This window comes from Pezoporus occidentalis, unplaced genomic scaffold (assembly GCF_034315485.1).
Source record: "Pezoporus occidentalis ecotype Australia unplaced genomic scaffold, CSIRO_AGI_Poc_V1 ctg59, whole genome shotgun sequence".
Classification (NCBI taxonomy): domain Eukaryota; kingdom Metazoa; phylum Chordata; class Aves; order Psittaciformes; family Psittacidae; genus Pezoporus; species Pezoporus occidentalis.
Genome location: NW_026915932.1, coordinates 4,273,944 through 4,294,229, shown reverse-complemented (window position 1 = coordinate 4,294,229; position 20,286 = coordinate 4,273,944). Strand labels below are relative to the sequence as shown.

The window sequence follows — 20,286 nt, the reverse complement described above, 5'->3', positions numbered from 1 at the left end:
GTAAGGAATTCAGTTCAATCTAAACATCAGACTTGCAAAACTGGCTTTCCCTTTTTAGAGTCCACAGATACCTGTAAGCCCCTTTTGGTGTTTGAGCAAAGCTTGTGGCATAAGCCATAGGACTGAGTCAATACAGAGTGATTAAAAGCAAGCTGACTTGCTCAGTACTCATTACAGCAGGTCTTAAGTACTTTACCTCCTCACAAAGGAGAAAAATAAAGAGTTTGTAGCATAGGCAGTCCCAGAAAGGAGGCTGCTGGTAAAATGGACACTACTGATCTATCATGGAAAGAGACATAGTAAATCATAAAGGTGCAAGTTTGCACACTCTGGTATAGTTAATTAGTTTTCCCAGCGTCTATGTTTATCACTTTAACACAGAACAAAACTCCTAGCAGTATTTTCCAATTAAAATATTTGGTTTGGGTATCTCCTTCAAGTATGTCCAAGGGCTTTCAGTTCTGAAAGAAAATAGGCTGATTCTTTAGGGGATACATATATCCCTTTATTTAAGGTGCATTAACTGTACATGTCCAAAAGGAACAGGAGTCCCAGTCTTGCCCCCCAAAATTCTGTAGGCAAGATTTCCTTTGAGTTACAACAATAGAGTTCAGGGCCCCAAAACAAAGTAGGAATGAATATTTTTTTAAATTATTTTAATTATTTTTAACTATTTTAACAGATTCTCTGCAGTAACAGTCTGCTAGAATCAACAGACTACTGGCTGCAGAATCAGAGGACACCATGCCAAATTGGCTTTCTGGAAGACAAGTCAGAAAGCAACTGTGCCTCAGTAAGTACTCACACCTCTTCTGGGGAAAAGTCTGTTGAGAGTTATTTGGGTATGGTGTGGGGCCGATTACAGTACATGTTAACTTAAAGTCAGTGACTAAGTAATACTGAAATTATAGCAATCTATCTCTAGTTTCTGTAATTTCTAGCTTTCTGTTAAAAGCAAACCTATAAAGCAAAAATACATACAGATTTCTATACAGAGCACATTAGTAAAGATTATTGGTTTCCCCACGTTTGGCCTTCAGACTTTGTGGCCCTCCTTACTTTTTTACATTCATAATCTCAACTAACAAGAGAGAAAAATAAGCCAAAGAGAAAATTAGTCCAAACCGTAACTTGTTAAGAGGCAAGTTGGAAAAAGCAGATGTTTTAAAGCCTGCTCAACATTCTTGAAGGCAGAGAGACACAATTAAAGAGAAAACTCTTTCCATATTAGATGAGGAGAAGCAGCTAAAGAACTCAAACAGAATTATTTTACATCTGAAATAAAATTTTAATTTCACTGTTGTGGGTTATAATGCAATTAAGAACAGCTTTTAGTTAAGAGCATACATGAAGAAATAGGAGTTATTTTGCTTCATGTACTGTCTACATGAAACTGGATGGAATAGTTTTTTATTTGATGAAGGACTTGGGAGAGCAGATCCTTACTCAGAAACTCATTTGATTGATAATTCCTGGCCCCAGCTGAGCCAACAAGTACTTCAGAAGAGAGCAGTTTTATCTCAGACAAGATGTTCCCAGCACTGCTTGTGCTGTGCACAACCTAAGAACTGAAGGCTCTCATGGAGTCTGCTGGGATTCCCTCAAGGACATGAGCATTTCAGTTGTAGCTGATGAACCCTGACGCCTGCTGTCAAGAAACTGAATCTTCATCCCATGGTGGTGATGACTGGAACCTGTGTGTCTTGCTTGGGGGTGAGGCAGCATGCTTGAGAACAGCAGGAGCAAAACAGTCTAACTGCTGCAGTTAAAAGTTGGGAATATGGCCAAAGGTTATAGTGCTCAGTGCACTGTCATGCTGTCCACTGCACTGTTTTCACAAGACAAAGTGACCATAATACACAATCTAATCAGAGTGTGCTAGTAAGCAACTATACAAGGTATAAGCAGAAAAACTAAACAGACCCCTGTGTGTCTGTGTCTGTTTTGAATGCTGGGTTAAACAAGGAAGGGGATATTAAGGAGTAATGTTTGATGTACTATTTTCCTAAATTCCAAAAACTAGACAAGAGTTTCCTGTTCTTCGACCATTCACTCTCAAAAGAGTCACAATATTAGAAACATATTGTTCAACTGCAGCTGAAATGCTGTCACTTGAACAGTATCCTGAATACACTCACAACCAGAATGGGATCACCACTATCCTTGTTTGATACAAGGAAAAGATTGCTTTTAATGCAAAAACACTGACCACAGTCACTTGGTTTTACTGTTTAGCTAGCTGCTTCATACACATTTTTTCTCATGAAAGCACAGATAAGGTTTTATCTAGCGCTGGTCAGTCCCCCTGTAGGGAAAATAAGCATTACTCTTACCATTCTGCAGATGTGAGAGAAGAGGTAAAAGTAGAGAAATTACTTTTCATTAGAATCCCAAAAAGAGATTCTGAGAAGAGAGGTTTCAGCAAGTCACAGACCCAAATCCCATATGTGTTGAATGCCTACAATTTTCCCTGGCAAAGTTATGCAAGGTGAAAATTTTCTCTTAATCCCCTCTTTGTTTAAGAAAAGACAAAGACAACAAAGATCTTTCCTACGGGTAAAGGTGCTTCTTGAAGCTTTCAGTTCCCTCACAGTTCTTAATGACATTCTAAATTACAAGACCCTGACCGCTTTCTCACATGGGAGAAATATTAGGATACGCTTTGCAACAGGGATCAGCCAAGTTGTCTCCCATTGCCTACTCCTTGCGTGTGCATATAGGACAGGCAGCTTTCCCTGTATAGCTTTCTGAACACAGTGCCAAATCTACACACACAAAAACTTTTGCAATCTTCAAAGCAAAATTTTGTACCTAGTTGTTTCTGCAATTTACGGTTACCACTACAGAAGAAAAGAGATTATGTTGAAAGAATTTTGTATTAATGAGCTTGAAGTGGAAGGTACAATAAAGCATTGACTTAGAAGCAATGAAGTTAAATATTATTTGGAACATTGCTGTTCAAATCAAGAGAATTTTGGTGGCCTGAAAGCTTAGTTCTTGATCTGTCCATGGAAATTATGCTTCTGCATTACTGTTAAATAGTTACTCATAAACTGTTACAAGCATAGCTGGTTTTGTTCGTATTCCTTGTTAATTTCTTCTGAGCAGTAGTACAGTACAGAATTTTTATTTTGATGCCTAAAAGGTTGCACAACTAATGTAAATGCAAGCAGTAAATTAGGAAACTTTGAAATTGGTCATTAAAGATGATATGTGGTAAGAGTGTAAACACTTCCACCCCACCTCACCCCAACCACCACTGAATCGCTCACCTCACCTTAGGTACATGGGTGGTTCATTTGGCTATGCACAGTACATGAGCAAACCAGGAACACAGAATAATTAACTGTGCAAGGATTAAGCATTAGTTCAGTATCATACTCAGAATGACCAAAACATTTCATTCTGAGTCCTTTCCAATAAGTGAGACTAAATGAGCAGAACTGCAGGAATGAGGGAGTAAGAAGGATGTGAACATGGAATAGTTTCACCAGCTTCTCAATTAGCAGGCAAACCAGACTTCCCTTAGCAGAAAATATGTTTTATCTTCTCTTTCATGTGTAAGACTTATAAATTGCTGTTGCTAATGGTGCCAGGGATGTTTTAATAAAACCGCCTCTGAAAGTCGTCATCAGGTTTGCAGAAGGAAAAGAGAAATCTCAAATGTACTATATCATTAACAGTTGCTTTTCCCAGAGATAGTTGGTAATACATTTAGCTACAGTGTTCAGTTTTCATTTGGAAGAGTTCATGTTTAGTTATAAGGGGTCTAATCTTACTGTAACTATAAATGCAACAAGACCATATGAACATAGCTTTCATAAATGTTATATTCATTATGTCCCATTACAGATTAGCACAGTTTGTACAAGTAAAAATAAACTCACAGTTGTCCTACATATGCTCACCAAATATACTGACATCAATTTACTAAAACACTAAGCATTTAACTCAATTATAGCAAACTACTTTTCAAAGAAGCTTTTTTTTTTTTTTTTTAAGCAGAATGGGCATTCTGATATGTGTAATAGTCCATTAATTTCCAAGCTAATTAATGAAAATTTAGCCATTATTATATGAAAATAATAAATTGTATCAGAGGAACAAACAGGATTTCACATTTGCTTAAGTTTGGAATCTCCTGAGCTCTGAAATTTGTTATTTCAAAATCTGATTTGAAAATTACCCCACCATAATAGAAGGAATACTAGTGTGATCATATTTAACCCAGTGTTTCTGGTCGTCTGCAAAGATGAACAATAGAAATCATATGGAGAAATAATAGTGAGTGGTAGTGTCTGTTCTCCATTTTTATGCCAATTTAGCGGTAGGTTGATGAGTTGTCTTTGACAAGAAGTGTTATATATATAAGGAGTATGATGTGAACAGAGTTTGAAAGATTGTCTTCTCCTGACTTTGTTTTTCTGCTTTTGGTACATGATATTTTTGTCCAGTTCTGTGCTTATATTTAGGAAATCAGATTAGATGCACTGAGGTTGAGTCCAGGGGGACAGGGTTAACCTGATTATTAGGGCTTTCTACAGAGACCAGTCAGAAAAAGTCAGCTGAAAGAGATTTCTGTGTTCTTGAAGTGAAGGTTCAGTGTGAGAGAATGAAGGTAAATCCCAGGTAGCAGTGCTGTTTGTTTTCATTTCTGTATTGGAATGAAATGTCCTACCAGCTCTCTTTAAAATGTCCCTGGGTTGAAGTGTGCTACTCTTCTTTTTTCAGTAGAGACTATCTCATTTTGCCATGCTCTTGGCTTAAAGTTTAAATGCCCTCAAAGAACTTCAGTGACGTTATGCGTATTTTTCCTCCTCAGAGACTAATTGCTAACCATTAAGCTTAGTTCAATTAACAATGATAGTTTAGCAGCAGTTTACTGCTGTACATTAAATACATAATTTGATGCTAATATAATTAGATACAAATTTTAAAGCTAGTTTAATTATGGAAGTTTTATTTGTTGCCACTGAATGAGAACTTAATCAAAATCCACCTAATAAAATAAAATACATGGATTCATGAGACATAATCATTCATAACCTACACATAATCACTTATAAATGTAATTAAAATATCTGTAATGTGAAATTATTATAACTCTATGGAGAGACCTTATAAATTTCACATAAATATATATATACCTTTGTCCACTCCACTATTGCCAAATATCTTTCTCTGGGCATTCATCAAATGTTCCCTGCTTTGACCATGCTTTTAAGCAAACCTGATTTAAAAATAAAAAGCCTAGAGGTACTTTGTCTTTACTTCCTAGATCTGATTATTTCATTACCAGTGCTGAATATTTGTAGTTGACTTATGTTAGTACAAGTTAAGAAATTTAAATTCTTCCTAAATCATAGAATCATAGAATAGTTAGGATGGAAAGGAACTTAAGATCATCTAGTTCCAACCCCCCTGCCATGGGCAGGAACACCTCACACTAAACCATATCAACCAAGGCCTTGTCCAACCTGGTCTTGAACACTGCCGGGGACTGAGCATTCACAACCTCCCTGGGCAACCCATTCCAGTGCCTCACCACCCTAACAGGAAAGAATTTCCTCCTTATATCCAGTCTAAGCTTCCCCTGTTAAAGTTTTAACCCGTTACCCCTTGTCCTATCACTACAGTCCCAGCATCCCTATAGGCCCCCTTCAGATACTGGAAGGCTGCTATGAGGTCTCCACGCAGCCTTCTCTTCTCCAGGCTGAACAGCCCAAAAATGACATGATTTACAGTTTATTCTACCATTGGATTCTCCTAAAGTGCAAAGTTTTAATCTTGCACACAGAAAAGTAATTTATGATTCTTCTTAGCACTTTCTAGGATTTGATTTTTTCTTTTTGATGCCTGTGCAGTGAACATGATTAAGGTGGTATTGCCACAGTGCTAGACATGTATCTTAATCATCTTTAGGAATTTTTGATGTAAAGAGTTATTTAGAAAATAAGTAGGATACAAACCAAACCAAACAAAAAAAAAAAAAAAAAGTTCATATTAGTCCTGCAAGACATTTGGCATTTATTTATTTACCTCACGATACACAAATCATAACAGTAAATTTTCCAGAAATTCTCTGGATTTTCAGAGTCTGGGCCAGCAACAGATAGAAAAGCCATTAGAAATTATATTTGCACTGAATAAATATCTTCTTCCAAAATGGACTGAGCTTCCAATAATCTCCCTACAAAATGTGACATCGTGCCCTTTCCCTCTTCACATAACTGTTGTGTCCCAGCACAGAGGCTGGGAAGCAAGCCTTCCCGCTCCACACAACCTTACAAGGAACTGCACTTGAGAGCCACTGATCTAGGAAAATACACCCTTCTCTTCCCAGGCAGTGTGTGTCCTTGTGATGGGTAATGGCTTTTCCAGACTGGCAGAAATGCTGAAAACTTTTTGTCAAGTAGCCTGGAGAAGCAGAGACACAAACTTTACGCCATTAAATGGCACTGATAGGTAGGGAAGGGGGAAAAAATCTCTACTTTTAAATTAAAACAAAGCAGTAAAAACCAGTGCTCGTTTCTTACTTAGCAGCAAGATACCAGTTTTTAAAGAATCAGTATGTCAAGGACTCCAAAGCTCATTTTAAAATAATTTTATGCCTCCTTAGAGCTGAAAAGCAAAAAAAGAAATAAATATGTCTTTGCAGGCAGATGGGTGAGAAAACAGTTTCAACAGAGTTTAAAGATTTCAATCATTCTTGAAATAGTCCAGCAACTTTGCTGCTTGCAAGTACTCCTACTCTGTAACAACATAAATGCTTACACCAGAATATTCCGCACAATTATACGTATAATGTAGGCTATACGCATAGACATACACAGTTGCATTATTGGTTAGATCCAGTCCAAAGGAGCAACAAGAACACATGGCCAGAGTAGAGGGAAAGGGAAAGGACAGCAGCCCAAACTTCGACAAAATTCAGTCTAGTTAAAGTACCTTCTCATTTAATTGTTGGCAGGTTTTGTCTGACTCCATGCTATTTGCATTTTTTCTCCAAGTGGTCTGATGAGTGCTGGTGGTAGTACAAAGGAAAGTAGAAGACAACATAACTAGGGAAGTGGGGATGTTGGAGACAGTAACCAGCCACTCTGTGCTCTTAGGCCACATGGAAGAACCCTCATCCATTGAAAGAATGGAAGGAAGAAGGAGGGATAATTGCATCTTAGGTTGTTTAATAGTTAGTTGGGTACAGAACATACCCAGTCTAGGAGTCAGAAACTGGCTTCTCAAGGAAAGGAAGTGATGCTTATATTAGTGAAGAGTGGCAAGGCTGTTTTCTTGGTGAGAAATAAAAGATTGTTAAGAAAGCAAACAGGTGATGTAATTAGGGATCACATATTCTATGGTCTGTTTACTGAGATAAAGGATGTCATTTTGCCATCATAGCAGCTGGATTTTTAGAACTGGCGGGTTACCTTGCTACTACACAGCTTTGCTATCCTAAGCAGGTACCAAAGCATTGCTAATTTCATTGCAGTTTAGCCATCGGGCCTTTAACAGGTTCAGGAAGAGGTTAAGGATGTCATTATGCACTAATTTAACCTCATCCAAATCAGGGCTTCTGTGGTCTTACCTCCGCCTCTATCCCCTACTTCATCTTTTTCCCTGCCCCAGCATTTGTACGGAGATTTAGTAAGTCAATTCAGAAAGAAAACTAACTATGAAATTAAGAAATTAGTTTTTCTGGCCAATTCTTTCTTGAATCATATCACCATATTGTCACAGCCAAATGCCAGTGCTCACTCAAGTGATAGAACAAAAACATCCAGGAAACAGCTCTCACAAATTAATTCAAACTGAATGATAACATATGCAGAAAGGGAAAATCCTTGGCAAGTTATATTTTAAGCAGAAAAAAAAAGAGAGAGCAGTTTTCAGTTGAATTAAGGTGGATTATGAGTGGTTTTCATTCATTTCTTCACCTAAGTATTTTTAAAGATTTGGTGCTACATATCTTTATATGTTTATGTGCAAATATACAAATTTATATTTTACATCAGTCTTTGATACTACAACTACTTCTAAGTAACTTTCTAACAGTAGTGCAGACTCTGGATCAGGGTGTTGAAATCTAAGCACCGTGACATTGTGTATCTCTTAGTCAGGGTCCCTACCTCCAGTGTGTTCTCCAGAGTCTCCAACGAGTGAAAGCATACCTTACTGAAGGGTGGAGTGTGAGTCTTACATGAGTTCATAATGGAGACTATGTCTTCACAGGATTGGTAGAAGTCTGTTAACAAGGTTCTTTATAGCCAACTATGGAAGTGCAATCTTGAATCCCAAAAGAGGGGTTTCTGGGGGGTGGTTGTTTTTCATAAAATCAAAACCATATGCATGCTCCTGAATAATGACCGTACACAGCTGAAACAACCGTTTTGTTTTATTATGTTTCAATGAAGTTTTACATTTCCTAGTAAACATGGCAAAGTCCTATTTGCCTGCATAAAATAGACAGACCTATATACTGAGATGTTTGCTGTCCCTCACAAGGTTGCATGCATGCCCTCAACAGTATGTCATATAAATAGGGGATTACAAGAGTATTTATTTTACCTTTCACTCAGTAATTACTCAACCATCTTCAAGAACAGTATTGTCTCTTTCAGAAATCAAATCTATCCATTGATTTCCAGATCTAAGCCATAATTACTAGAAGTATTTTTAGTTTTAAGTCCCATCTTCCTATTCAGCCTGACAATACCTTAATTGTATCCTGACAAGGAGCAGGAATCAACAGCTGCAGGCTAAATTGTGGCACTGAGTCTTAGTCCTTTCTCAGGCGTGCGTGGGTGTTCATGCTACTGTGGTAAGGAATTGTACCTTCCTGAGAGCCCCTCTCTTGCTTGCACAAAGAAATAACCCTCCTCTTCACCAAGTACTTCCTGCCTTATGGAGCCCAGTGCTGGCAGACTGAGCACTAACCTAAAAGACCACTGAAAGGAGTACTTGTGTAATCTGTAAAATGTGTTTCTTTTTTTGCTTTTGTAGATACTTGGTTCTGAAAAATATATCTTCACATAGGAGCTAATATTAAGGGAGAAATTAAATATACCCTTAAAGGCTTGTATTTCCACATTTTCAGTACCATACATGTATTTTATACAGCATCTGAAAGCTGCCTCGTGAATTTTGTGGCAGGAAAGATTGGTAATAGATTTTCTTCCCTTTCCTTCTAACTTCAGACTTGAACACTCTTTACACTTCTGTCTAGATCTGCTACCTCCTTTCATGTCCCTCTGTGATACTCATACAGCAGAATTTTCCTATCTGTATTTAAGAGAACAGGATGCTTAGCCTCACTCTGACTAAGCTATAAATAAACACCAGGAGGACCAAGTGTGGTATTGCAGCTGTATCCTCTTAAGCATTTCACACTAGCATATTCTCAGTGCCTCCATGGTCTGCTTTATCAAAAAACTGGGTTCTTTTGGTTCCTCTGGAGTGGACATCTATAACTACTTGCTGCTCTTATAACCACAGGCTCCCTCTAACATGAATTGCAATGTGAGGCTTATAGAAATTTGTTCAACATTAAGTATACAGGCCACCAGAGAAAGCAGATGGTGCATGTGGCATAAATATTTATTGGCATATTTTCTTTAAGTCATAAATGACAACTAATTACATCAAACCCAAAGGAATAAGCCTTAATGGGAAGAAAATATTCACAGTTGGTTTTGAAGCAACCGATTATGAAGAGATGGGATGATCCATTAATGCAGTCCAGCTATTGAGATAGGGATAGTCATTAAAATATCAAGAACAATCCACCAAGTCTTTTGAGATATGCACCTTCTGAATAGGAATTTGGGCTAAATTTCATGTACATTGCTGCTAAAAATGCTGGAGAGAAAGCAGTATAACACATCCTTCTGACAACATATGCTGTGTACTTAAAAAAAGAATGGGGCTGGACTGGGGAGACACTGGAAAGTGACCTCAGGACCTTATTTAGGTCAACTTGGGTGACTCATAGAAGATAGTTTATAGCAGGTTGTCTGCTTTTGGAAACACTGCCTTAGGGTTTGCAAGGAGAGCAGTTGAAAACCTCATCTGCATATTAGATAGCAGTTGTGCAGCTCATGGGAGATATTTTTACATAAAATCTGAAAGGAGCAGTTTGATTTTTGTGGTCAAGTGGGGGAAAGGGGGAAAATATCTACTCACAGCTAGAGGGAAATTGTCAATCACTAATCACGTAAAGCAGTGTACAACAAAAGGAAGACCCAGACTTGGCTTCAAGTTGATGTTTCCTTATCCTGCCCTACATTCTGCAGAAGTTCTGGGCAGAGAAACTGTCAGTAGCATGACTTGATCCTACTTCGACAAGGAAGGATATTTTTGATGGTCTGCAGTAGCTTCACTTGGTGACATGAGAAAGGTACCACTGAATAGCTGAGGGATACCTGTCACAAAGCCTTTTGAATTAGATTACGGTGTGGAATGTGTGCAATGAGCTGCTTCAAACTCTGGGACAATTTATAATTTTGCAGTTGTAAATTCTCCTACCTGTGTAATGCTACTGCCTCACACTTCCATTCATGTACATCCTTTTGCAAGCAGCGACATGGTATATCCAGTACTTTCAAACCCATGTTTTTATTTCTACATTTCTCAGCTGGTTCCTCTGCCAGAATCATTTTGGCAAGCGTGGAAATTAATGCGAGACAAGCATTGCATCCAAATGTTAATGGATAATTAGCTCTGTTTTCCAGAAGACGCTTTTTTATTCTGAGTCACTATCAGGGTATTCCAAACACCCGATAAAAGACGTATTCCAACTCAAGACCTTCTTTAACCATTTAAATGTAAAAGATCAAATTGTACTGTGTAGAGGAGGGAGCTGCATCTTTTATACCATTTGCAGTCTTCTATCTTTCACAAAGTTAAGCTATGCATATTGGTTATAACTGTTAAGGACTCCAAAAAAGAAGTGATGATAGCCAGTGTCAGGGAAATAAGTCGCCAAAATTTAGTCAGTAGAGGAAAGGAATTTGTAATCTAAAAGCAAATAACTGCAACATAAAAGCAACAACTGGTAATTTTCAGTTTCCTTATTTCCTTTGAAATAGCTCAGATCTCCACAAAAAGGAGATGTCAATCCTTATAACACATACTCCCTCAATAGGCATTTATCTCTATGCTCAGGGAAGGGAAACACTTGGAAATTACCTCATTATGTTCTTCCGTCCCATGACAGCACATCAATTCAATAGCAAGGCAGGAAAAAAAAATCATGCCTGCTTCTACCCAGAGGTGGATTAATAGGAGGCTAAATAACAGTAAATGACCAAAAAAATAAAATAGTGGGAGAACACTCTATAGAATATGACCTGACACTTGCCATATTTCAGCTAGCGGTTTGTGAACAGGTGAGATCTCTCTCTCTCCCCAAAACCACAGGAAAGTGTCTTTTCCTTTACATGCTTTTTGATGTAGGTGTCACAAGTCCCACTGCTCTGAGTGAAGACATTATGAAGCAGCACAGTACAAAACGAGAAGGAAGCTGAATGAAGATCACACATTAGGCATTCTGAAACTGTATGCAGAAGAAAGCCGCACACACACTCCTACTTCAGATAATCCTCATTTCCTCTTAATTAGAGGGTGTGTGACTGAACAGTTATATATTTAAACAGATGAGAAATTTGTGAGTGGGCCCAAGTTAGTGCAAAGACCATCTGCCCCCCAGGCAGCCTGTCTAACTGCTTCTGTTCCAGTTCAGTCTGCTGATGGCTGCAACAGTAAAGTTTCCATCAAGTAAAATGAGCAGTTGTTTATTACACAGATAAACTCACGTACCCAATGACAATGTGAGAACTTGAAAAACATACTAGGTTTGGAAGCTCTTCTGTGTAGCTTTGTGCTTTTAGTATTCAGAGCATGAACCCTAATTTCTACTGTAAGTTACACCTAATTGCAGTTGAGTGTTTTGCCGTAAGTGTTTTCTTCTCTAGAACTCAAGGCCTTGTTCAGACAAAGTGATTGTTCATGTGCCCTTTGAACTGAAAGATCACCTACAGCTGTCCATACAACATCCTGAGCTACACTAAGAAAAAGTTACCAGGGGTAAGCAAAAACAGGGATAGGGGGTTCTGTTTTGTAGATGTTTACCTTCTCAGAGTATCAGCATAAGTTAAAGAACAATCAGGATCACTGTTACTGACATTACAGAAAACACCAGTCCTGACAGCATTTGCAGGAAACTTGCTTAGGCTGAGGTTTCTAGCTCCTTTTCTAAAAAGATACAATCCAATCCCCAGTTGGGTGCCAGTATTTCTCATCCCTTTGTTATTCTGCAAAGAAACTGGGAGCTACAAAAGCCCTCACATTAATCATCACTATAGGAGCTTCCAGACCCCCTTCTGTAATATGAGACCAACGTAGGAATGATGCCACAAAAAAGCACACACAAATGGGACTGTGAGGCAGCCTTGCTCCCATTTGCGCCACTGCTCTGGACGTGAAGAAGGACATGAAGAAAGCTGATGTTGTCCTGGTGGGAGCTTGTTAAGAGGAAAAAGAAAGTTTGGACTAGAAAATAATTTTAACTTCGAGCTTTATCATTTCAGATATGAAAAATTGAAAGCTAGGAGATTCCTGCTTTATTTAAGGGGTTTGTTCTAAACCCCTCTAAAACATTGCCCAGGTATTTTTTTTCTCCAGCCACATGCAAATAAGCATGTGGAATGAAGCCTTTTTTTTTTCGTTCTGTTTTTTTTTAAGATACAGAGCTTAAAAGTGGGAATGACAACACTGATAATCCAACTCACACATGGACAGAAAGTTCTTGAGTGCTGCTATTTAACATACTAGAAGAACGTCCTCCATGGTTTAAACAGCTCTGTGGTCTGGCTCTGGAAATACAGAGCTTGTGAGAATGGGCGAGTGCACTGATTTACAGGTACTTCTGCCTAACACACAGAGATAAGGATTGTTTTATAATTCTGATACAGTAGCCACCGCCTCCACATTCCAGCAGACTTTTAGCAGAGATATTCCATGTTCTTTTTAACTTATGGTATGCAAATGTGGGCAGAATCACGTTTTTCTAAGTAATTTTTCTATGCATTCAGGAAAGGTCAGTATCAAACCCACCAAAATGAGGTTTCTCTGTTAAAATCACTTCATTACTAAGTTTAAAGAATTTCCCAGCTTGCTTTTTAAACAGTGGATTTGGCTAAGACAAGGCCTTCCAGATCTATACATCCCTCCCCCCTACCCTGCTCTTTTTTTAACCCTGAAAGTTGCTTAGAGAACTCTGTGAGATGAAATTACTTATCTTTACTACTTTATATTGGATTCCGGAAATCAGACATAAATCTGTCAAAAATTACATGCAAATAGGCAAAACATTATCCTAAAGCAGCTGTGGGTCTGTGTGCATAAAAATATTTTGACAAACTAGTTGAATTAGATTTAAATTATTCTGACTGTTTTCTCTTGGGTTTTTTTAAAGAATCAAGAGAATACCAAGGATTACAGCTTGAGTAAAGAAGCATAATTATGGTTTCTGGTTGCCTGTTTACCAACACAAATAATTTGAGACTCAACTGAGAGCAATCAAAGAGTAAATTCAAGTTGAGGAGAGAGCAAATAAAGGAGAAGTGGGGGAAAAAGGAAATTTCAAAGTTCAGTTAAGGTTTTCTTTCTACTTATGCAGTGGCATTTAGGGTTTCGAGAGCGTATATTTAAGATGTCAAATTAACTGATTTGAAGAATCTTTTTAATGCGACTGAACAACACATTCTGCAAGCATGGTGATTCATGATTTCATTTTCCAAAAACTGTGAGATTCAAGATTATACTATCATAGAAGACTTTTTTTTTTAATGGATGCTAACACAAAGCAGTCCTCTAAATATAGGCAGAGACAAAGGAGAGCAGCACCAAATTAAACCCCTACTCATGCAAAAGCAGACACACCTCCAGGCCCCCTCCTTTCAGGGACACATTTAGCAACATAACCTTCCCTGACGGCTCTGAAAGGCTCACATAAAGACAGAGGAGTCCGGTGTCTTGATGAAGTCATGTCAAACAACCTCCCACAGCAACAGACTCCATCAGTGGAAGTTGAGCACTGGCTTCAGCTTTTTTCTGACCAAATTTTAAGCCCTGATGGTCTGTGGGAGGCAGGTGAGAAGAACAAAGATGGCTGAAGGGTGGGTAGCTTTGATAAGGAGACAGACTGTGCTGACAGTGGGAGGAGGAGGAACTAGTTTTTCTGCCCCGCAACTTTTCTTCTTGTAACTCCTCTGCAGTTTGCAGGATCTGGTATCTGAAGTGCTTGGCATGCCACATAAAGCTACCACTCTGTAGGCTAGAGATTAAATCTTCATTTCCAATCAAGGCATAATTTACAAGAGCAAGTAGTCAAGGCCTCCATGTGACAACCAGTAGTCACTTTCAAACTTGCTGGATGATACCTAATATGACAATAGGCCAAAGATCCCAGAGGTAAATGTTCCACAGGTTACAGGAATAGAGATGAAACTGGGAAATTGTGAGTGCATCAGCTGGGTCCGAACCCAAACCTGGCTTATACAACAGAGAAACAAGACAAAGCCACACCTTCACACACACTCTACTGAAGGGGAAATGACAGTGAGAGCTTACACCTCAAGATGCTGAAAAGTTAACTGTGAAATGTTAATAGGAGGCTTTTCTAATCCCAGCACTCACATAACCAATCAGAAAATCATTCCAGACCACTTCATAAGAGCAAGCATATGTAATATTTCTCATTTTTCAAGTAGTCTTGCTGCTTCAGAGCTCTATGCATTTATAATCTGTCTAACAGCTGGGGCAGAGCTGCCCTGCAATTTGTAAAGCACGTGTGAGCGGACAGATGCTGTGCAAGTCTCCTTCGGCAGAAACAGAGGTCAGCCCCTGAAGGTTTAGTTTAAAATAACTGAAGCTTTTGGCAACCATATGCTGTCTTTACTATAGAACTTAAGTCAGAAATGATGAAAAGAGAGGCTGGTGAGCCACAGCAGGAACAAAGCCCACAATGAAAGACTGAGCTGTGAGGCTGGGCGATTAGCCTTTTGTTTGAAGTGTGAAGCGTACCATTGTGAGGGGACACAAAGTAGATGGCATCACTGTTCTGGGCTAATCCTTGATTCTGACAAGCCCTGCACTGGTGGTTCTGGTTTTCTGCTTTCATGTTAGTGTTTTCCTGTTATTTTTGTCTTATCTTCATCGGCCTTTGTGTAACTGAACTAATGTAGGTTAGTAGATTTAGGGCTGTACAGAGACGATGTGTTCCTGAATTTAGAACGTGTGTTGTGAACTCAGTGTCCAGAACAGGGTATGCTATCTTCTAAATTGCAATGGAAACCACTATTTGCTAAGAGTTTGTTTCACGTGAAAGATGTCTCTAAAGAATTGCTTCAGTCACAAAGTGGATATTTTATTTTGTACGTAATCTAGAGATTTCTACAGGATGACTGTTAGATATGCACAATAACCTGCATGGAGCTAAGAATACTGTCACAAAACAATATCCATTATAAAGCTGTAATTTCCATTGCTTGTAACATTGGTCAGCTTGTAATATCACTTGTGTGCTGAATGCAAATACTGTTAAGGGAAGGATGAAGAGTTCCTTTTCAGAGGGGAGCAAACATGATGATCATCTTATGACCCAGAAAGCCAGAAGCAGCACTGGGGCCAGGATATGCATGGTGGGGAGAAAGAAGAGTTTAAGGCATTATCCTGATCAGTTAGATTTTACAAACCTGATTTTTGTTCTTAATCATTGAATCGACTATGTATGAAAAGACCTTTAAGATCATCAGGTCCAACCTTTATCCCAGGACTTCCAAGTCCACTGCTACACCATGTCACTAAGGGCCTGTTAATGTGTATCCTGATAAATATTTATCATACAACCAAGCTCAGTCAAAACCCATACTCAGACCTGTGTGTTTTTTTCCTTAATTCCCACATCATTTTCTCAAAAGCAGAGAGAACTTGCAGAATGGTATTGGGTATAATAATAAGGAGCTGAGCATTATTGAGTAGTAAAGGCAAGTAAGAAAGAACTAGCTCATTCAATTTAAAAATACCCAAATACACTTTCCAGCTATTGCTGCTTTAGCTTCTGATCTAAGAGCCTTGTACATAGTTGTATAATTTACAATTCTTCTTTCTATCCAGCTCATAGATACACACATGCTTTTGTAATGCCTGCCTAGTCATACACCCCAGAGACCTAGATCAGGTGGAACTTGAGTCTGATCATTCTCTCATAGTCTTTGCTATGGAATATTTTCACTTGACATCTTTGCCTAGCAAAATCATATGCATTTTTAAATTAGGCCTACATCATTTACTTACTCTTTCTCAAGTACTGAAAATGCCTGTAGACTACCATAGAATGGTTTGACATGCACAGATAAGCAGTATGGATTTATGTACTTATAACTTTTTAATCTCCTTTTTTTGCTTTTAGATGACCTACAAGTGTCTTTGCGAAAAATAATTGGTTTTTATAGTAGTTTAGAGTGTACCAAATAAGACTGACTACATGTTAAAAAAAAGTAGTAGGCAAATACTCAACTGTCCCAGAAATCTGAACATTCATTTAATAATGCACCAATGTTATTTTCTGTATATATCCAATAACATAATTATTCCCTGCTTCAGTTGCTTGTAGGATTAAAGAATGAATCTGTTTGGCTTTGTAGACTATAGGCAGTTACGTTTCCTGGCTTATCAAGACTGGCCTGGGCAAAGACTGCCAAGACACTCATAATTTAGGATTGCAGGGAATTAGTCTTTCACCTCCTTTTCATTGTTAAATAACTCTTTTTTTCCAAAGCACTACATATTTTTTTGGTGCAGTTACTTAGCAGAGCCTGGTCTACAGTTAACTGCAACAGTTAAAACATTGCGGTGTTTTAACAACTGAAAATTTCAATGCTTTGTATGAAATCTTTTCCCTGGAGGCATCAAAACTTCAGAACTACTATTTTACGAAGATTTAACTTTGTCTTTCTGGAGCAGCCTAGTCATTGCGTACTGTTCCAGACTGGGCTGGTATCTGGGTAGCCTGTTCTGCTGAGCAGGAGATCAGAGGAAGCTGGAAAAGCGGAAGGAGCAGGACAGGCTTCTGTGCAACCCACAAACTGGTCTCAGGTTCTTACTTACCGTTTTACTTAGGAGCTAATCCTCCTTGAAAATAGCATCCCCTGTAATGGTCTGATGGAACCATAGTTTTGCCCTACCAACAATCTTCAAATGCAGGAAGTGGAAAAAAGACAAGATCAACTTGAACAAAGCTCAGTGATGGTATCAATTGTGATTTATTGGTTTATATTTACCATTGTTTTATTGGGACTGGCCTTGAAATCAGATTTCTTAGCTTTAACTTCCACAGTTACATTGTCTAGTCCTCTGAGATTTTACTTTACATTTAAATGAGTACAGAAAGAAAGAGAAGTAAGCATGAGACACAGCAAAAAAGCAATAAGACAACTAACAAAGACACATGAATTGCTTTTTTTTTTTTTACAGAAATGTACATTAACTGTAGTTCTGCACAACCAGTACTACTTTCTATTCATTCTGCAGCAAGAACTACTTTTGACTCCAGTCTGTAACTTAAAATGGTGACAGAGAAACATAAACTTTTTAATGGTAATGAGAGAAAGCAAAGGGTAGAAATATTAGGCACAATATTGCTTTTGGCCCCAATGGATGGCAGAGTCATTTTTGTGAAGTAATTTTCACACCCAATATGTGCATATTCATTGGACAGTCATGAAGTTATTGGTACCAAGATTTCCATCAAACACAGGGACTTTGCTCAAGACCTCAAATTTCTGAAGCTACAATGTAGAAAGACTTCTACTCTCCAAAGCCTCAGTCACAGTGAGCTGCTAATAGCAGCTTTTCAGCTCATGAACCAGAATTACAGTGTACAAAATGTACTGAGAGGTGCAGACATTGGCCTCGGGTGTCAGTTATGAAAATTTTCTTTTTAGTAGATATGATGAAATGACCAAAGACCCAAGCTTCCAAAACAAATTCACACAAGCAGCCTCCTTTCACACAAGTCCTACAAAACCTAGATGCTAAAAAATGCCTAGGCTCTCCAAAGTTATGAGGTTAACTGTTAGCTAAAGGGTAATCTCATGTGATATATTAGAAGATTTATGTAGAAATCATCATTTTACAGCTACTTTTTTTGTCTCCCTAAAAAAATAAATAAACCATGCTTGAAAATCTGTTGAGATTTAAAGACTCAAGAAGCTGCAAGGTTAAAGAACAGTGGTCAGTAATTAGGGGTCTTTAGAGACAGGCTATACAGATATATACATGTACGTGTGTGTGTGTATGTGTGTGTATAAGTATACGTATCTCACAAGAAATCCAAGAAGTTTTATGTAACCACATTAGCATAAATAATTCAAATGAAAAATAAATGCAAGGGTCTTTGGGGGAGCTCTACATATCAGCATTTCTATAACCATCAAAACAAACCACCTTGTTGTACAGACAGAAAAAAAAAACAGTGTCTGCATTGCTACAGTCTGCTGGAAAAGGCATTTTTTGCCTGTTACAGCTGAAACCAAGACACTAATATAAGTAAAAAATACGTGAATGTTCTGGTCATTTTCAAAAAGACAAAGCTCACAGAATATTTCTGGACAGAGACGGCCTGTTGCCACTCCTGTGATATTTTCTGTGGCTTACAGTTTGCCTTGCCGCAGATGCATGAAGTAAAACAATATTTTTTCCTAGGGTTTTTGCTGACTTCAGCTTCTAAAGGAGTAAATGTGCAGTGGTACATTCAATGAAATAGACACTACTCCAGTGAATGATGTGTTACACAATAACTGTATTTGGTTATTGTGCTGGGAGCAAATTAGGGTGATCTAAACTAACTTTGTAAACCCAGAAGACTCTGACTTTGGTCTAATAAAAGTTTAGCGCAACCGTATTGTTTTTCTACTTCTGCACAGATGAAATTAGGATGAGAACAGAGCTCATAATTCCAAAAATGCCATTACAGACTTATTGTTAAGAGCAGAAATGAAGGAGGTCAGACACTCCATTAAATTCTTAAAAACAACTGTCACAGCAATCATGGTTCCTGTAAAATTTCACAAGCCTCTTCAAAAACTGTATCTCCATGGTTCTACATTTAAAAAAAGATAAAGTGTTCAGTGATACAATACTGTGTAAGAAACAATACACATCTTGAGAACATCAATACCTGCTCATAATTTAGAGGGGAAACAATGTGGAAATGAGGTACAAGCCTTTAATTTCTCAAAGGATAATGCTAAATAATCAGAACGTCATTGCATTAATCTAAGATGCATGTTACTTACATTGGGCATGTTACTTATATTACAGAGATGCATGTTACTTACATTGGGCACAAGGAGCAAAGGAAGATACAAACAACCACAGTCAGATGCATGTTAATTTAAAATTCACATTGTGAGTTTCATACCTCATCACCAAAAAGAGAGGAGACAGCCAACTGCCCTGACATACAGCTGTCTTCCAGCTCCCACCACTGGACTCCAGTCAGCAACATATGATAACATTTAAAGTGAACAAAATAGCTACCGAGTGTCACTGGGGAAAGCTTAAAGTGCAGGAACAGCGCAGTTTGAATTCACCTTTCCTATTGTGGAGTTACTGTCGCTGCTTCAGTTCAAAGCTAGCCTGCTAGTAATACCTAGGCCAAACCTGAGGAGGATCAGCTGTATGGATGCAGTGGTAGAGTTACAGGGGCAAAATGGTTTGTACCACCTGAATGCTGTCCTACCATCATTTTGGCATTTTGATGCCGTCTTTAACCGCATGGTTGTAATCCACTAACATACAGATTAGAAATGAAGAAACCATGCTTAAGTGTGTCCTTTAGGTCACAAAGTCATAAACTCAGGTGTTAGAAAATGGCAGATATGTAGTTCTCTGCTTCTTCATAATTCTGTGCCTTTTTGCAGTCAGCATTAATCAGACAGATACTGCGCTGCACGAATGTGGGCATACGAGATAGAATTAAGGTTGCACAAGCCATCTGTTCTAACTTTCAAGCCTTTTCTTGTCTCTTCAGTTTAAATTCCTTTCTTTTAAAATAGATACTGAAATTTATTTGGGAGGGTGGTATATGATTTATATGCATTTAGATTTTATGGGGGGAAATAAGCACCTCCTTCAGCACTTCAAACAAATGTTGTTCCTTTACAGTGCAGAGCATAAGACTATGGCTGTCACTTTTTTTACCAGAGTAACTGTACCACTTTGGTG

General features: G+C 38.3%; 1 protein-coding gene across 4 annotated transcripts in view; it reads left to right on the top strand.

The window, feature by feature from the left end:
* Positions 1–20,286, top strand: part of SPHKAP (SPHK1 interactor, AKAP domain containing) — a 236,891-nt gene that overhangs the window by 190,005 nt on the left and 26,600 nt on the right. For all 4 annotated transcript variants that reach the window (XM_062638983.1, XM_062638980.1, XM_062638981.1 and 1 more), the window contains one exon: positions 683–793. In XM_062638983.1, the coding sequence (XP_062494967.1) occupies positions 683–793 (111 nt within the window). The remainder of the gene's footprint in view (positions 1–682; positions 794–20,286) is intronic.